We start from the raw sequence: 13,508 nt of genomic DNA on the forward strand, positions 1-13,508 counted from the left end.
TCCCCCTCCTCCCGATCTACGGCACCCGCTCCCTCCCGATCCACGGCACCCCCTCCCTCCCGATCCACGGCACCCCCTCCCTCCCGATCCACGGCACCACCCCCTCCCGATCTACGGCACCCCCTCCCTCCCGATCCACGGCACCCCCTCCCTCCCGATCCACGGCACCCCCTCCCTCCCGATCCACGGCACCACCCCCTCCCTCCCGATCCACGGCACCCCCTCCCTCCCGATCCACGGCACCACCCCCTCCCTCCCGATCCACGGCACCCCCTCCCTCCCGATCCACGGCACCCCCTCCCTCCCGATCCACGGCACCCCCTCCCTCCCGATCTACGGCACCCCCTCCCTCCCGATCCACGGCACCCCCTCCCTCCCGATCCACGGCACCCCCTCCCTCCCGATCCACGGCACCCCCTCCCTCCCGATCTACGGCACCCCCTCCCTCCCGATCCACGGCACCCCCTCCCTCCCGATCCACGGCACCCCCTCCCTCCCGATCTACGGCACCACCCCCTCCCTCCCGATCTACAGCACCGACCCCTCCCTCCCTCCCTCCCTCCCGATCCACAGCACCGACCCCTCCCTCCCTCCCAATCTACAGCACCGACCCCTCCCCCCTCCCTCCCTCCCGATCTACAGCACCGACCCCTCCCCCCTCCCTCCCTCCCGATCCACAGCACCGACCGCTCCCTCCCTCCCTCCCTCCCGATCCACAGCACCGACCCCTCCCCCCTCCCTCCCTCCCGATCTACAGCACCGACCCCTCCCCCCTCCCTCCCGATCCACAGCACCGACCCCTCCCCCCTCCCTCCCTCCCGATCCACAGCACCGACCCCTCCCCCCTCCCTCCCTCCCGATCCACAGCACCGACCCCTCCCCCCTCCCTCCCTCCCTCCCGATCTACAGCACCGACCCCTCCCCCCTCCCTCCCTCCCTCCCAATCTACAGCACCGACCCCTCCCCCCTCCCTCCCTCCCGATCCACAGCACCGACCCCTCCCCCCTCCCTCCCTCCCGATCCACAGCACCGACCCCTCCCCCCTCCCTCCCTCCCTCCCGATCCACAGCACCGACCCCTCCCCCCTCCCTCCCTCCCTCCCAATCTACAGCACCGACCCCTCCCTCCCTCCCTCCCGATCCACAGCACCGACCCCTCCCCCCTCCCTCCCTCCCGATCCACAGCACCGACCCCTCCCCCCTCCCTCCCTCCCGATCTACAGCACCGACCCCTCCCCCCTCCCTCCCTCCCGATCCACAGCACCGACCCCTCCCCCCTCCCTCCCTCCCGATCTACAGCACCGACCCCTCCCCCCTCCCTCCCTCCCGATCTACAGCACCGACCCCTCCCCCCTCCCTCCCTCCCGATCCACAGCACCGACCCCTCCCCCCTCCCTCCCTCCCGATCCACAGCACCGACCCCTCCCCCCTCCCTCCCTCCCGATCCACAGCACCGACCCCTCCCCCCTGATCCACAGCACCGACCCCTCCCCCCTCCCTCCCCTCCCGATCCACAGCACCGACCCCTCCCCCCTCCCTCCCTCCCGATCTACAGCACCGACCCCTCCCCCCTCCCTCCCTCCCGATCCACAGCACCGACCCCTCCCCCCTCCCTCCCTCCCGATCCACAGCACCGACCCCTCCCCCCTCCCTCCCTCCCGATCCACAGCACCGACCCCTCCCCCCTGATCCACAGCACCGACCCCTCCCCCCTCCCTCCCTCCCGATCCACAGCACCGACCCCTCCCCCCTCCCTCCCTCCCGATCCACAGCACCGACCCCTCCCCCCTCCCTCCCTCCCGATCCACAGCACCGACCCCTCCCCCCTCCCTCCCTCCCGATCCACAGCACCGACCCCTCCCCCCTCCCTCCCGATCCACAGCACCGACCCCTCCCTCCCTCCCTCCCGATCCACAGCACCGACCCCTCCCTCCCTCCCTCCCGATCTACAGCACCGACCCCTCCCCCCTCCCTCCCTCCCGATCCACAGCACCGACCCCTCCCTCCCTCCCTCCCGATCTACAGCACCGACCCCTCCCCCCTCCCTCCCTCCCGATCTACAGCACCGACCCCTCCCCCCTGATCCACAGCACCGACCCCTCCCCCCTCCCTCCCTCCCGATCTACAGCACCGACCCCTCCCCCCTCCCTCCCTCCCGATCCACAGCACCGACCCCTCCCCCCTCCCTCCCTCCCGATCCACAGCACCGACCCCTCCCCCCTCCCTCCCTCCCGATCCACAGCACCGACCCCTCCCCCCTCCCTCCCTCCCGATCCACAGCACCGACCCCTCCCCCCTCCCTCCCTCCCAATCTACAGCACCGACCCCTCCCCCCTCCCTCCCTCCCGATCCACAGCACCGACCCCTCCCTCCCTCCCTCCCGATCTACAGCACCGACCCCTCCCCCCTCCCTCCCTCCCAATCCACAGCACCGACCCCTCCCCCCTCCCTCCCTCCCGATCCACAGCACCGACCCCTCCCCCCTCCCTCCCTCCCGATCCACAGCACCGACCCCTCCCCCCTCCCTCCCTCCCGATCCACAGCACCGACCCCTCCCCCCTCCCTCCCTCCCGATCTACAGCACCGACCCCTCCCCCCTCCCTCCCTCCCGATCCACAGCACCGACCCCTCCCCCCTCCCTCCCTCCCGATCCACAGCACCGACCCCTCCCCCCTCCCTCCCTCCCGATCTACAGCACCGACCCCTCCCCCCTCCCTCCCTCCCGATCCACAGCACCGACCCCTCCCCCCTCCCTCCCTCCCGATCTACAGCACCGACCCCTCCCGATCCACAGCACCGACCCCTCCCTCCCTCCCTCCCTCCCGATCCACAGCACCGACCCCTCCCTCCCTCCCTCCCTCCCAATCTACAGCACCGACCCCTCCCCCCTCCCTCCCTCCCGATCCACAGCACCGACCCCTCCCCCCTCCCTCCCTCCCGATCCACAGCACCGACCCCTCCCCCCTCCCTCCCTCCCGATCTACAGCACCGACCCCTCCCCCCTCCCTCCCTCCCGATCCACAGCACCGACCCCTCCCCCCTCCCTCCCTCCCGATCCACAGCACCGACCCCTCCCCCCTCCCTCCCTCCCGATCCACAGCACCGACCCCTCCCCCCTCCCTCCCTCCCGATCTACAGCACCGACCCCTCCCCCCTCCCTCCCTCCCGATCCACAGCACCGACCCCTCCCCCCTCCCTCCCTCCCGATCCACAGCACCGACCCCTCCCCCCTCCCTCCCTCCCGATCCACAGCACCGACCCCTCCCCCCTCCCTCCCTCCCGATCCACAGCACCGACCCCTCCCCCCTCCCTCCCTCCCGATCCACAGCACCGACCCCTCCCCCCTCCCTCCCTCCCGATCCACAGCACCGACCCCTCCCCCCTCCCTCCCTCCCGATCCACAGCACTGACCCCTCCCCCCTCCCTCCCTCCCGATCTACAGCACCGACCCCTCCCCCCTCCCTCCCTCCCGATCTACAGCACCGACCCCTCCCCCCTCCCTCCCTCCCGATCCACAGCACCGACCCCTCCCTCCCTCCCTCCCTCCCAATCTACAGCACCGACCCCTCCCCCCTCCCTCCCTCCCGATCCACAGCACCGACCCCTCCCTCCCTCCCTCCCTCCCAATCTACAGCACCGACCCCTCCCCCCTCCCTCCCTCCCGATCCACAGCACCGACCCCTCCCCCCTCCCTCCCTCCCGATCCACAGCACCGACCCCTCCCCCCTCCCTCCCTCCCGATCTACAGCACCGACCCCTCCCCCCTCCCTCCCTCCCGATCCACAGCACCGACCCCTCCCCCCTCCCTCCCTCCCGATCCACAGCACCGACCCCTCCCCCCTCCCTCCCTCCCGATCCACAGCACCGACCCCTCCCCCCTCCCTCCCTCCCGATCTACAGCACCGACCCCTCCCCCCTCCCTCCCTCCCGATCCACAGCACCGACCCCTCCCCCCTCCCTCCCTCCCGATCCACAGCACCGACCCCTCCCCCCTCCCTCCCTCCCGATCCACAGCACCGACCCCTCCCCCCTCCCTCCCTCCCGATCCACAGCACCGACCCCTCCCCCCTCCCTCCCTCCCGATCCACAGCACCGACCCCTCCCCCCTCCCTCCCTCCCGATCCACAGCACCGACCCCTCCCCCCTCCCTCCCTCCCGATCCACAGCACTGACCCCTCCCCCCTCCCTCCCTCCCAATCCACAGCACCGACCCCTCCCCCCTCCCTCCCTCCCGATCCACAGCACCGACCCCTCCCCCTCCCTCCCTCCCGATCTACAGCACCGACCCCTCCCCCCTCCCTCCCTCCCAATCCACAGCACCGACCCCTCCCCCCTCCCTCCCTCCCGATCCACAGCACCGACCCCCTCCCCCCTCCCTCCCTCCCGATCCACAGCACCGACCCCTCCCCCCTCCCTCCCTCCCGATCCACAGCACCGACCCCTCCCCCCTCCCTCCCTCCCGATCCACAGCACCGACCCCTCCCCCCTCCCTCCCTCCCGATCCACAGCACCGACCCCTCCCCCCTCCCTCCCTCCCGATCTACAGCACCGACCCCCTCCCCCCTCCCTCCCTCCCAATCTACAGCACCGACCCCTCCCCCCTCCCTCCCTCCCAATCTACAGCACCGACCCCTCCCCCCTCCCTCCCTCCCGATCCACAGCACCGACCCCTCCCCCCTGATCCACAGCACCGACCCCTCCCCCCTCCCTCCCTCCCAATCTACAGCACCGACCCCTCCCCCCTCCCTCCCTCCCGATCCACAGCACCGACCCCTCCCTCCCTCCCTCCCGATCCACAGCACCGACCCCTCCCCCCTCCCTCCCTCCCGATCCACAGCACCGACCCCTCCCTCCCTCCCTCCCGATCTACAGCACCGACCCCTCCCCCCTCCCCCCCTCCCAATCCACAGCACCGACCCCTCCCCCTCCCTCCCTCCCGATCTACAGCACCGACCCCTCCCTCCCTCCCTCCCGATCCACAGCACCGACCCCTCCCCCCTCCCTCCCTCCCGATCTACAGCACCGACCCCTCCCTCCTCCCTCCCTCCCGATCCACAGCACCGACCCCTCCCTCCCTCCCTCCCGATCTACAGCACCGACCCCTCCCCCCTCCCTCCCTCCCGATTCACAGCACCGACCCCTCCCTCCCTCCCTCCCTCCCTCCCGATCTACAGCACCGACCCCCTCCCTCCCTCCCTCCCAATCTACAGCACCGACCCCTCCCCCCTCCCTCCCTCCCGATCCACAGCACCGACCCCTCCCCCCTCCCTCCCTCCCGATCCACAGCACCGACCCCTCCCCCCTCCCTCCCTCCCGATCCACAGCACCGACCCCTCCCCCCTCCCTCCCTCCCGATCTACAGCACCGACCCACGCCTCCCGATCCACAGCACCGACCCCTCCCTCCCTCCCTCCCGATCTACAGCACCGACCCCCCCCCTCCCGATCCACAGCACCGACCCCTCCCTCCCTCCCTCCCGATGTACAGCACCGACCCTCCCCCCCTCCCGATCCACAGCACCGACCCCTCCCTCCCTCCCTCCCAATCTACGGCACCGACCACCCCCTCCCTCCCCCCCTCCCAATCCACAGCACCGACCCCTCCCCCCTCCCTCCCTCCCGATCTACAGCACCGACCCCCCCCTCCCTCCCCCCCTCCCGATCCACAGCACCGACCCCCTCCCTCCCTCCCTCCCAATCTACAGCACCGACCCCCCCCTCCCTCCCTCCCAATCCACAGCACCGACCCCTCCCTCCCCCCGATCTACCACAGTTGAAATAGCCTGCTGACACTCATGGCTCACATATCGTATGGTCACAAGGCACCAGGGCACAATCACGCCTTCAGGATAGGAGGGGAGAGAATGGGGAAAAGCAGAATTGTTTGGAGGTGCTGGACGTTACCAGTAAATGCTCTTGGGATCTGGCGCGTAGGTCACATTCCACTTGGAAACACCGAGGCTCTGGCTGTGGGATGAAGCCTTAGTTTCCCCTCGACAGTTACAGCCCTGGCACCTGCAGGTGTTGAAGTCTCTCAGGACACTACAGAAAGAAACAGAACAGCACCTTTACAGGAAACCAAATACACAAAGCACTGGTCACTGCATCCCAGCGATGTTTACCCACTTTCACCCAATATGGCTTCTCTCTCTGGGAGATTGACCAGCATCAGAGCTGAAATACTCCTGTTGAGAGCTGACTTGATGTCGTCACAAAACTCACATCATTTCATTATGAATTTTGAGTGAATACTGGACCTAATGGTGAATGCAAAACATCCTACATTACAACAGTGACTACACTTCAAAGGTACTTCATTGGTTGTAAAGAGCTGGGGTCATGTAAAGTACTGTATAAATGCAAGTTTGTTCTTTTACCCAGTGAACGATCCAATATCTGATAGAGTGCAGCAATTTGAAGAAGAGCAGAGTCCTCGCAGTTAGCAGGAAGTTACAAAGGAGCATAGACACAGAGTGGGATAAAAGGGTAGGTACTCTGATTGGCTGAATGTTGACAAGTGGAGTTCGCCAGAGATCTCCTCTGGAGCTTCAACTTTTCACCACATTTATTAATAACTTGGATGAAGGAATAGAGAGTTGTAGATCCAGGTTTGCTCATGACACTAAGGAGGAACAGTAAGTAGTGCAGATGGGAGCAGGAAGCTGCAAAGGGACACAGGCAGATTAAGCGGGCAAAACTGTGGCAAATGGAGTCCAATGTGGGGAATTCTTAGGTCATCCACTTTGGGTACGGTAGCGTAGTGGTTATGTTACTGGGCTAGTAATCCAGAGGCCTGGACTAAAATCCAGAGTCACGAGTTCAAATCCCGCCACGGCGGCTGGCGAATTTAAATTCAATTAATTAAATAAAAATCTGGAATTAAAATACTAGTATCAGTAATGATAGCCATGAAACTACCGGATTGTCGTAAAAACCCATCTGGTTCACTAATGTCCTTTAGGGAAGGAAACCTGCCGTCCTTACCCGGTCTGGCCTATATGTGACTCCAGACCCACAGCAATGTGGTTGATTCTTAATTGCCCTCTTAGGGATGGGCAATAAATGCCGGCCTTGCCAGCGACGCCCACATCCCGTGAACGAATTTTTAAAAAAAATCAGAGAAAAACAGCAGAATATATTCTTAACGGTGAAAGGCCAGGAGCTGTGGAGGAGCAAGGAGATTTAGGTTAGCAATGTTAAAGCCCACGGGATTAAAGGGACAGTGGCAGCGTGGATACAAAATTGGCCAGGAGACAGAAAGCAGAGAGTTGTGGTAAACGGTTGTTTTTTCAGACTGGAGGGAAGTATACAGCGGTGTTCCCCAGGGGTCAGTATTAGGACCACTGCTCTTTTTCATATATATTAATAACCTGGACTTGGGTATAGAGGGTATAATTTCAAAACCCGGAAATGTAGTAAACAATGCGGAGGATAGTAACAGACTTCAGGAGGACATAGACAGGCTGGGGAAATGGGCAGACATAAGGCAGATGAAATTTAACACAGAGAAGTGATGCATTTTGGTAGGAAGAATGAGGAGAGGCAATATAAACTAAATGGGATAAACAATTTTAAAGGGGGTGCAGGAACAGAGAGACCTCGGGGTGCACGTACACAAATCTTTGAAGGTGGCAGGACAAGTTGAGAAGGCTGTTAAAAAAAGTATATGGGATCCTGGGCTTTATTAATAGAGGCATAGAGTACAAAAGCAAGGAAGTTATACTGAACTTTTCTAAAACACTGGTTAGGCCTCAGCTGGAGTATTGTGTTCAATTCTGGGCACCACACTTTAGGAAGGATGTGAAGGCCTTAGGGAGGGTGCTGAGGAGAATCACTAGAATGACACCAGGGATGAGGGACTTCAGTTACGTGGAGAGACTGGAGAAGCTGGAGTTGTTCTCCTTAGGACAGAGAAGGTTAGACAGAGATTTGATAGAGGTGTTCAAAATCATGAAGGGTTTTGACAGAGTAAATAAGGAGAAACTATTTCCAGTGGCAGAAGGGTTGGTAACCAGAGGACACAGATTTACGGTGATCGGCAAAACAGCCAGCGACGATATGAGGAAACATTTTTTTTACGCAGCAAGTTGCTGTGATCTGGAATTCACTGCCTGAAAGGGCGGGGGAAGCAGATTCAATAGCAACTTTGAAAAGGGAATTGGATAAATACTTGAAGGGAAAAATGTTTCCCTATGGGGAAAAAGCAGGGGAATGGGACTAATTGGATAGCTCTTTCAAAGAGCCGGCACAGGCACGATGGGCCGAATGGCCTCCTTCTGTGCTGTACCTACTATGAGGTGTCCACATACACAAATCGCTAAAATCTAGTGCACAGATACAAAACGTAATCAAAAAAGGCTAAAGGAATGCTGGCCTTTATCTGAAGGGGGTTGGAATACAAAAGTGAGGAAATGATACCCCTGTTGTACAGAGCCTTGGTCAGGCTCCATCTGGAGTACTGCGTTCAGTTTTGGCCACCGCACCTCAGGAAAGATAATGGCCTTGGAGGGGATACAGCGCAGATTCACCAGAATGATACCAGGGCTTAAAGGGTTAAATTACGAGGACAGGTCGCATAAACTTGATTTGTATTCCCTTGAGTTTAGAAGGTTGGGGGGTGATCTAATCGTGGTGTTTAAAATGATAAAGCGATTCGATAGGGTAGATAGAGAGAAATTATTTCCTCTAGTGGGGGAGTCCAGTGTGAGGAGGCACAATCTCCTCCTCCCTTCCACCCGTTCCCAGGCACAACTGGGCCCCAAAAGCAACACATTCCCTTAAACCACATCATTCGCAGCACATGCACAATCCAGATGCCTCAATACATCCTCTCCTCCTCTGAAAGCACCATGCAATCAAAACAAACAGCACCTTGACCAATATAACTGGGGATGGAAACACTTCAGAATTCACTTTTTAAAAACACCCAATTTCTGGATGCGTTTTAGAAGAAAGAAATATTTGCATTTTTGTAAGGACTTACACCAGCGACGCATTTTTCAGAGTGCACTGATTATTGTAATGTGGACAAACAAGGCACCCATTCTGTACCAGCCACAATCCACAAACAGCAACGTGGTGAATCACCAGTTAGTCAGATCTTTGGTGCTGTTGGTCGAGAGAGAAATATTGGCCAGGAAACTAGGTGGGTCTCTACTGTTCTTCAAATCGTGCCACAGGACGTTTCAACATCCACCATCAAGCACTCTTACCACAAGGATAAGAATGTGGAACTCGCTACCACAAGGAGTAGTTGAGGCATTTAAGAGGAATCTAGAGTAGTACATGACGGAGAAAGGAATAAAAGGATGCACGGATAGGGCTAGATGAAGTAGGGTGGGGAGGCGGCTCGTGTGGAGCATAAACGCCGGCATGGACCAGTTGGGCTGAATGGCCTGCTTCTATGCTGTAGACTCGATGTAACTCAATGTAAGACTCCGTGTAACTCTTAGGTCAGCCCATAATATTGTAGGTGCAGAGTAATGCTCCCTCGACTCCTTAAAAAAAAAATCAGCCAGCTAATTGCAGACTTTCTCACGTTCAAGTCCCAGACTTACAGGGACGCCATGGTTTTATCCTGGAAGGTAACGAAGGCTAGTCCGAGCGATTTCCTGTCCACCAGCTCCTTCTCCGTGGTGAACTCGTTCATTATTTCACCCTCCAGTTTAGTGTAATATTCCACTGCATCCACCTGTCAGAAGAGACAAAGAGCCTCAATATCCACAAGAGGTGCTGCCAACCGAGGAAGACTCTCTTAGATCAACACTAAATAAAAATATTTAATTCATTAATGCCTATCTGTTGAAGTAATATTCCAGATTTTTTGTTCTAAAATATATATTCACCCAGTAATCTGCTATTGGAAATAATAGCAGTGTTACCATAGTGACAATCAAATGATGCCACAGTCTACCATTATTATCCAGATATATTTCACCTGGCTCGAGGTCACGGGAATTACAGCACGAGGGAGGCCATTTACATCTGTACCAACTCTCCAAACTCCCCTAATCCCGTTTCCCCTGTGGCAAATGGAATTCAACATGGGGAAGTGTGAGGTCATCCACTTTGGATCTACAAAGAAAGATCAGAGTATTTTCTAAATGGCGAGAAGCTAGAAACTGTGGATGAGCAGAGAGATTTAGGGGTCCAAGTACAGAAATCACTAAAAGCTAGTGGACAAGGTACAAAAAATAATTTAAAAGGCGAATGGAATAAGAACATAAGAAATAGGAGCAGGAGTAGGCCAATCGGCCCCTCGAGCCTGTTCCGCCATTTAATAAGATCATGGCTGATCTGTTCGCCTTTATCTCAAGGGGGTTGGAATACAAAGGGGAGGAAGTTATGTTACAGCTGTACAGAGCTCTGGTTAGACCCCATCTGGAGACTGCGTTCAGTTCTGGGCACCGCACCTCAGGAAGGATAGATTGGCCTTGGAGGGGATGCAGCACAAATTTATCAGAATGATAACAGGGCTAAAAGGGTTAAATTATGAGGACAGGTTGCATCGACTAGGCTTGTATTCCCTTGAATATAGAAGATTAAGGGGTGATCTAATTGAGGTGCTTAAGATGATTAAAGAAATTGAGAGGGTAGATAGAGAGAAACTATTTCCTCTGGTGGGAGAGTCCAGAACAAGGGGGAATACCCTTAAAATTAGAGCTCGGCCGTTCAGGGGTGATGTCAGGAAGCACTTCTTCACACAAAGGGGAGTGGAAATCTGGAAATCTCTCCCCCAAAAAGCTGTTGAGGCTGGGGGTCAATTGAAAATTAAAAAACTGAGATTGATAGATTTTTGTTAGGTAAGGGTATTAAGGGTTACGGAACCAAGGAGGGTAGGTGGAGTTAAGATACAGATCAGCCATGATCTAATTGAATGGTGGAACAGGCTCGAGGGGCTGAATGGCCTACTCCTGTTCCTGTGTCCTTTGTTTCCCTGTATCCTTTGATATTCCTCCTTTTCAAATACCTACCGATGATGTTACAGAGTCTGCCTCAGTAGCCACTTATGGTATAGCATTCCATGTATTAATAACCCTCTGTGTGGGAGAAAAAAATTCTTCAATGGAAATAAAAATGGGGAGAGATGTAGAACAGGCTGGCGACTCACTATCACCCGTTCCACACGATCGCACAAAGTCAAGATCTGTGATCTCAACATGTCCAATCAGTGCAGAACAACAATGAACAAAGCCAACCACAAAACCAAAAGCAGTAAAGTGCAGCCCAAAGGAAGTCACGACCAGAATGTACAATGCTCTGGTCAGACCACAGCTGGAGCACTGTGACAAGTTCTGGTCGCCAAGACACAGAAGAGACGCTCAAGCATTGAAGGCAGAGCAGGGAAGAGGCACAAGGCTGATCCCCACTTTCTGGGGTCTGAGTTGGGGGCAAATTTCAACCTAACCCGCCCGTCGGGAAACAGACGGGGATCGGGTGCGAGGCTGGTTTTACACCCTGCCCGATTTTAGGAGAGTAATATTAGGTGGGGTGTAAAACCCACCCGAACCAGTGGGTTTCCCGTCTGGCCAGTTAGGTTAAGATTACCCCCTTTAGGCTTTTCAGCCTGGAATAGAGGTTAGTGACAGGTGATCTCAGGTATAGTCAGGGAATGCAAAAGGTAAACCCAGAATATTAAAAATAGTGCGAGCAGGACAAGATTCAAACTAGTAAAAAGGTAGAGTTAGGACTGATGTCAGGAAATTCTTCTTTACACGAAGAGTGATCATTATGTGCAGTGGAATTCCAGGAGGAGCAGTGAACGGGAAAACCCTGGAATTTTTTAAGCAACAACTGGATGCTGAAACGTGGGGACTTTAGGATCTTAAAGATGGGTCGAATGGCCTTCCTTGTCCATATTCATCTTGTGATCTACAACCTTCTCCTCACCATAGGTACAGGAGTAGGCTATTCAGCCCCTACAGCCCATTCAATTAGATCATGGCTGATCTGTATCTTAACCCCATTTACCCACCTTGGTTCCATAACCCTTAATACCCTTACCTAACAAAAATCTATCAATCTCAGTTTTGAAATTTTCAATTGACCCCCAGCCTCAACAGCTTTTTGGGGGAGAGAGTTCCAGATTTCCACTCCCCTTTGTGTGAAGAAGTGCTTCCTGACATCACCCCTGAACGGCCGAGCTCTAATTTTAAGGTTACGCCCCCTTGTTCTAGACTTCCCCACCAGAGGAAATAGTTTCTCTCTATCTACCCTATCAAATCTTTTAATCATCTTAAACACCTCAATTAGATCACCCCTTAATCTTCTATATTCAAGGGAATACAAGCCTAGTCGATGCAACCTGTCCTCATAATTTAACCCTTTTAGCCCTGGTATCGTTCTGGTCAATCTGCGCTGCACCCCCTCCAAGGCCAATATATCCTTCCTGAGGTGCAGTGCCCAGAACTGAACACAGTCTCCAGACAGCAATTAACCTCGAATTCACTTCAGGATTTACAGCAAATGGCACTTTGTGGCCTTAAAATGGACGAGGAGCTTAAAGACAGTTGCATCGTAACAGCAGATTGTGCGTTAGACGGTATAATACCCCTGTCGTTATAAGTCACTCAATTTACAATCCATGGGGTGGCAAGCTAGTGTCATTTAGAAAATGAAATTACCCGTCAGGCAAGGCAGGCCATAATTGGATGGGCAGGCGAGGTGTGCCAATGGCTTTCTCCTGCCCAAAGTAGCTCACTATGTCAGGAACACAGGGATGGTGCAGGACCAGAAGCAGTCATTATGATCTATTTAGCCACTCCCAAATGCTACCACACATTCCAAGAGTTAGAAGTAGTGTAAAGCTCCCTTTATGCTGCCCAATGATTTGCCTTAACCCCACCGTCAGAAGAATGTACAACCCCCCTCCCCAGCACCCAACTCCCCACACCCACTATCGTGGAGTGACATTTTGATTTCTCACACCAGCCATCTTAGTGGGGCCCAATTCAGTGCCAAATTAGTTGAGTTACTGACCTGCACCCACTAAAAAAAAAATGGGCTGAGGCAAAGCAAGGTCATTTAACGCAAGGTCTTTGCAGCCAATAGAGAGGACCACATTATCCCATCAGTGTAGTTTGGATTCAAATCCAGGTCTTAGAGGTGAGAGGGTGTTAACCCATTGCATCAACCCTCCCCCCACCAAATGGTATTACTTAGGGGAGATGTTGCATTAATGACTTTGTGATCTCACCGAAGAAGCCGCTGCCCTCAGCCAAGACACCTGCATGCTGCCAACCTCCATTTTTATTTTGATTTTAAAAATAATAATAAATATTGGGTCGGCCTGCACATGCCCACCTTACATAGGAACAGGAGGAGGCCATTCAGCCCCTCGAGCTTGTTACATAGGAACAGGAGGAGGCCATTCAGCCCCTCCAGCTTGTTACATAGGAACAGGAGGAGGCCATTCAGCCCCTCGAGCCTGTAACATAAGAGCAGGAGGAGGTCATTCAGCCCCTCTAGCTTGTTACATAGGAACAGGAGGAGGCCATTCAGCCCCTCGAGC

At 56.7% G+C, this 13,508-nt stretch overlaps 1 protein-coding gene across 1 annotated transcript in view; it reads right to left on the minus strand.

The window, feature by feature from the left end:
• The window catches only part of LOC137322203 (CSC1-like protein 2), a 111,852-nt gene that overhangs the window by 23,051 nt on the left and 75,293 nt on the right, over positions 1–13,508 (minus strand). The window contains exons 12-13 of the mRNA XM_067985318.1: positions 9,556–9,689; positions 5,903–6,040 (exon numbers count right to left, since the gene is read on the minus strand). Coding sequence (XP_067841419.1) covers positions 5,903–6,040; positions 9,556–9,689 — 272 coding nt within the window. The remainder of the gene's footprint in view (positions 1–5,902; positions 6,041–9,555; positions 9,690–13,508) is intronic.

Source organism: Heptranchias perlo, chromosome 5 (assembly GCF_035084215.1).
Source record: "Heptranchias perlo isolate sHepPer1 chromosome 5, sHepPer1.hap1, whole genome shotgun sequence".
In the NCBI taxonomy this organism is placed as follows: domain Eukaryota; kingdom Metazoa; phylum Chordata; class Chondrichthyes; order Hexanchiformes; family Hexanchidae; genus Heptranchias; species Heptranchias perlo.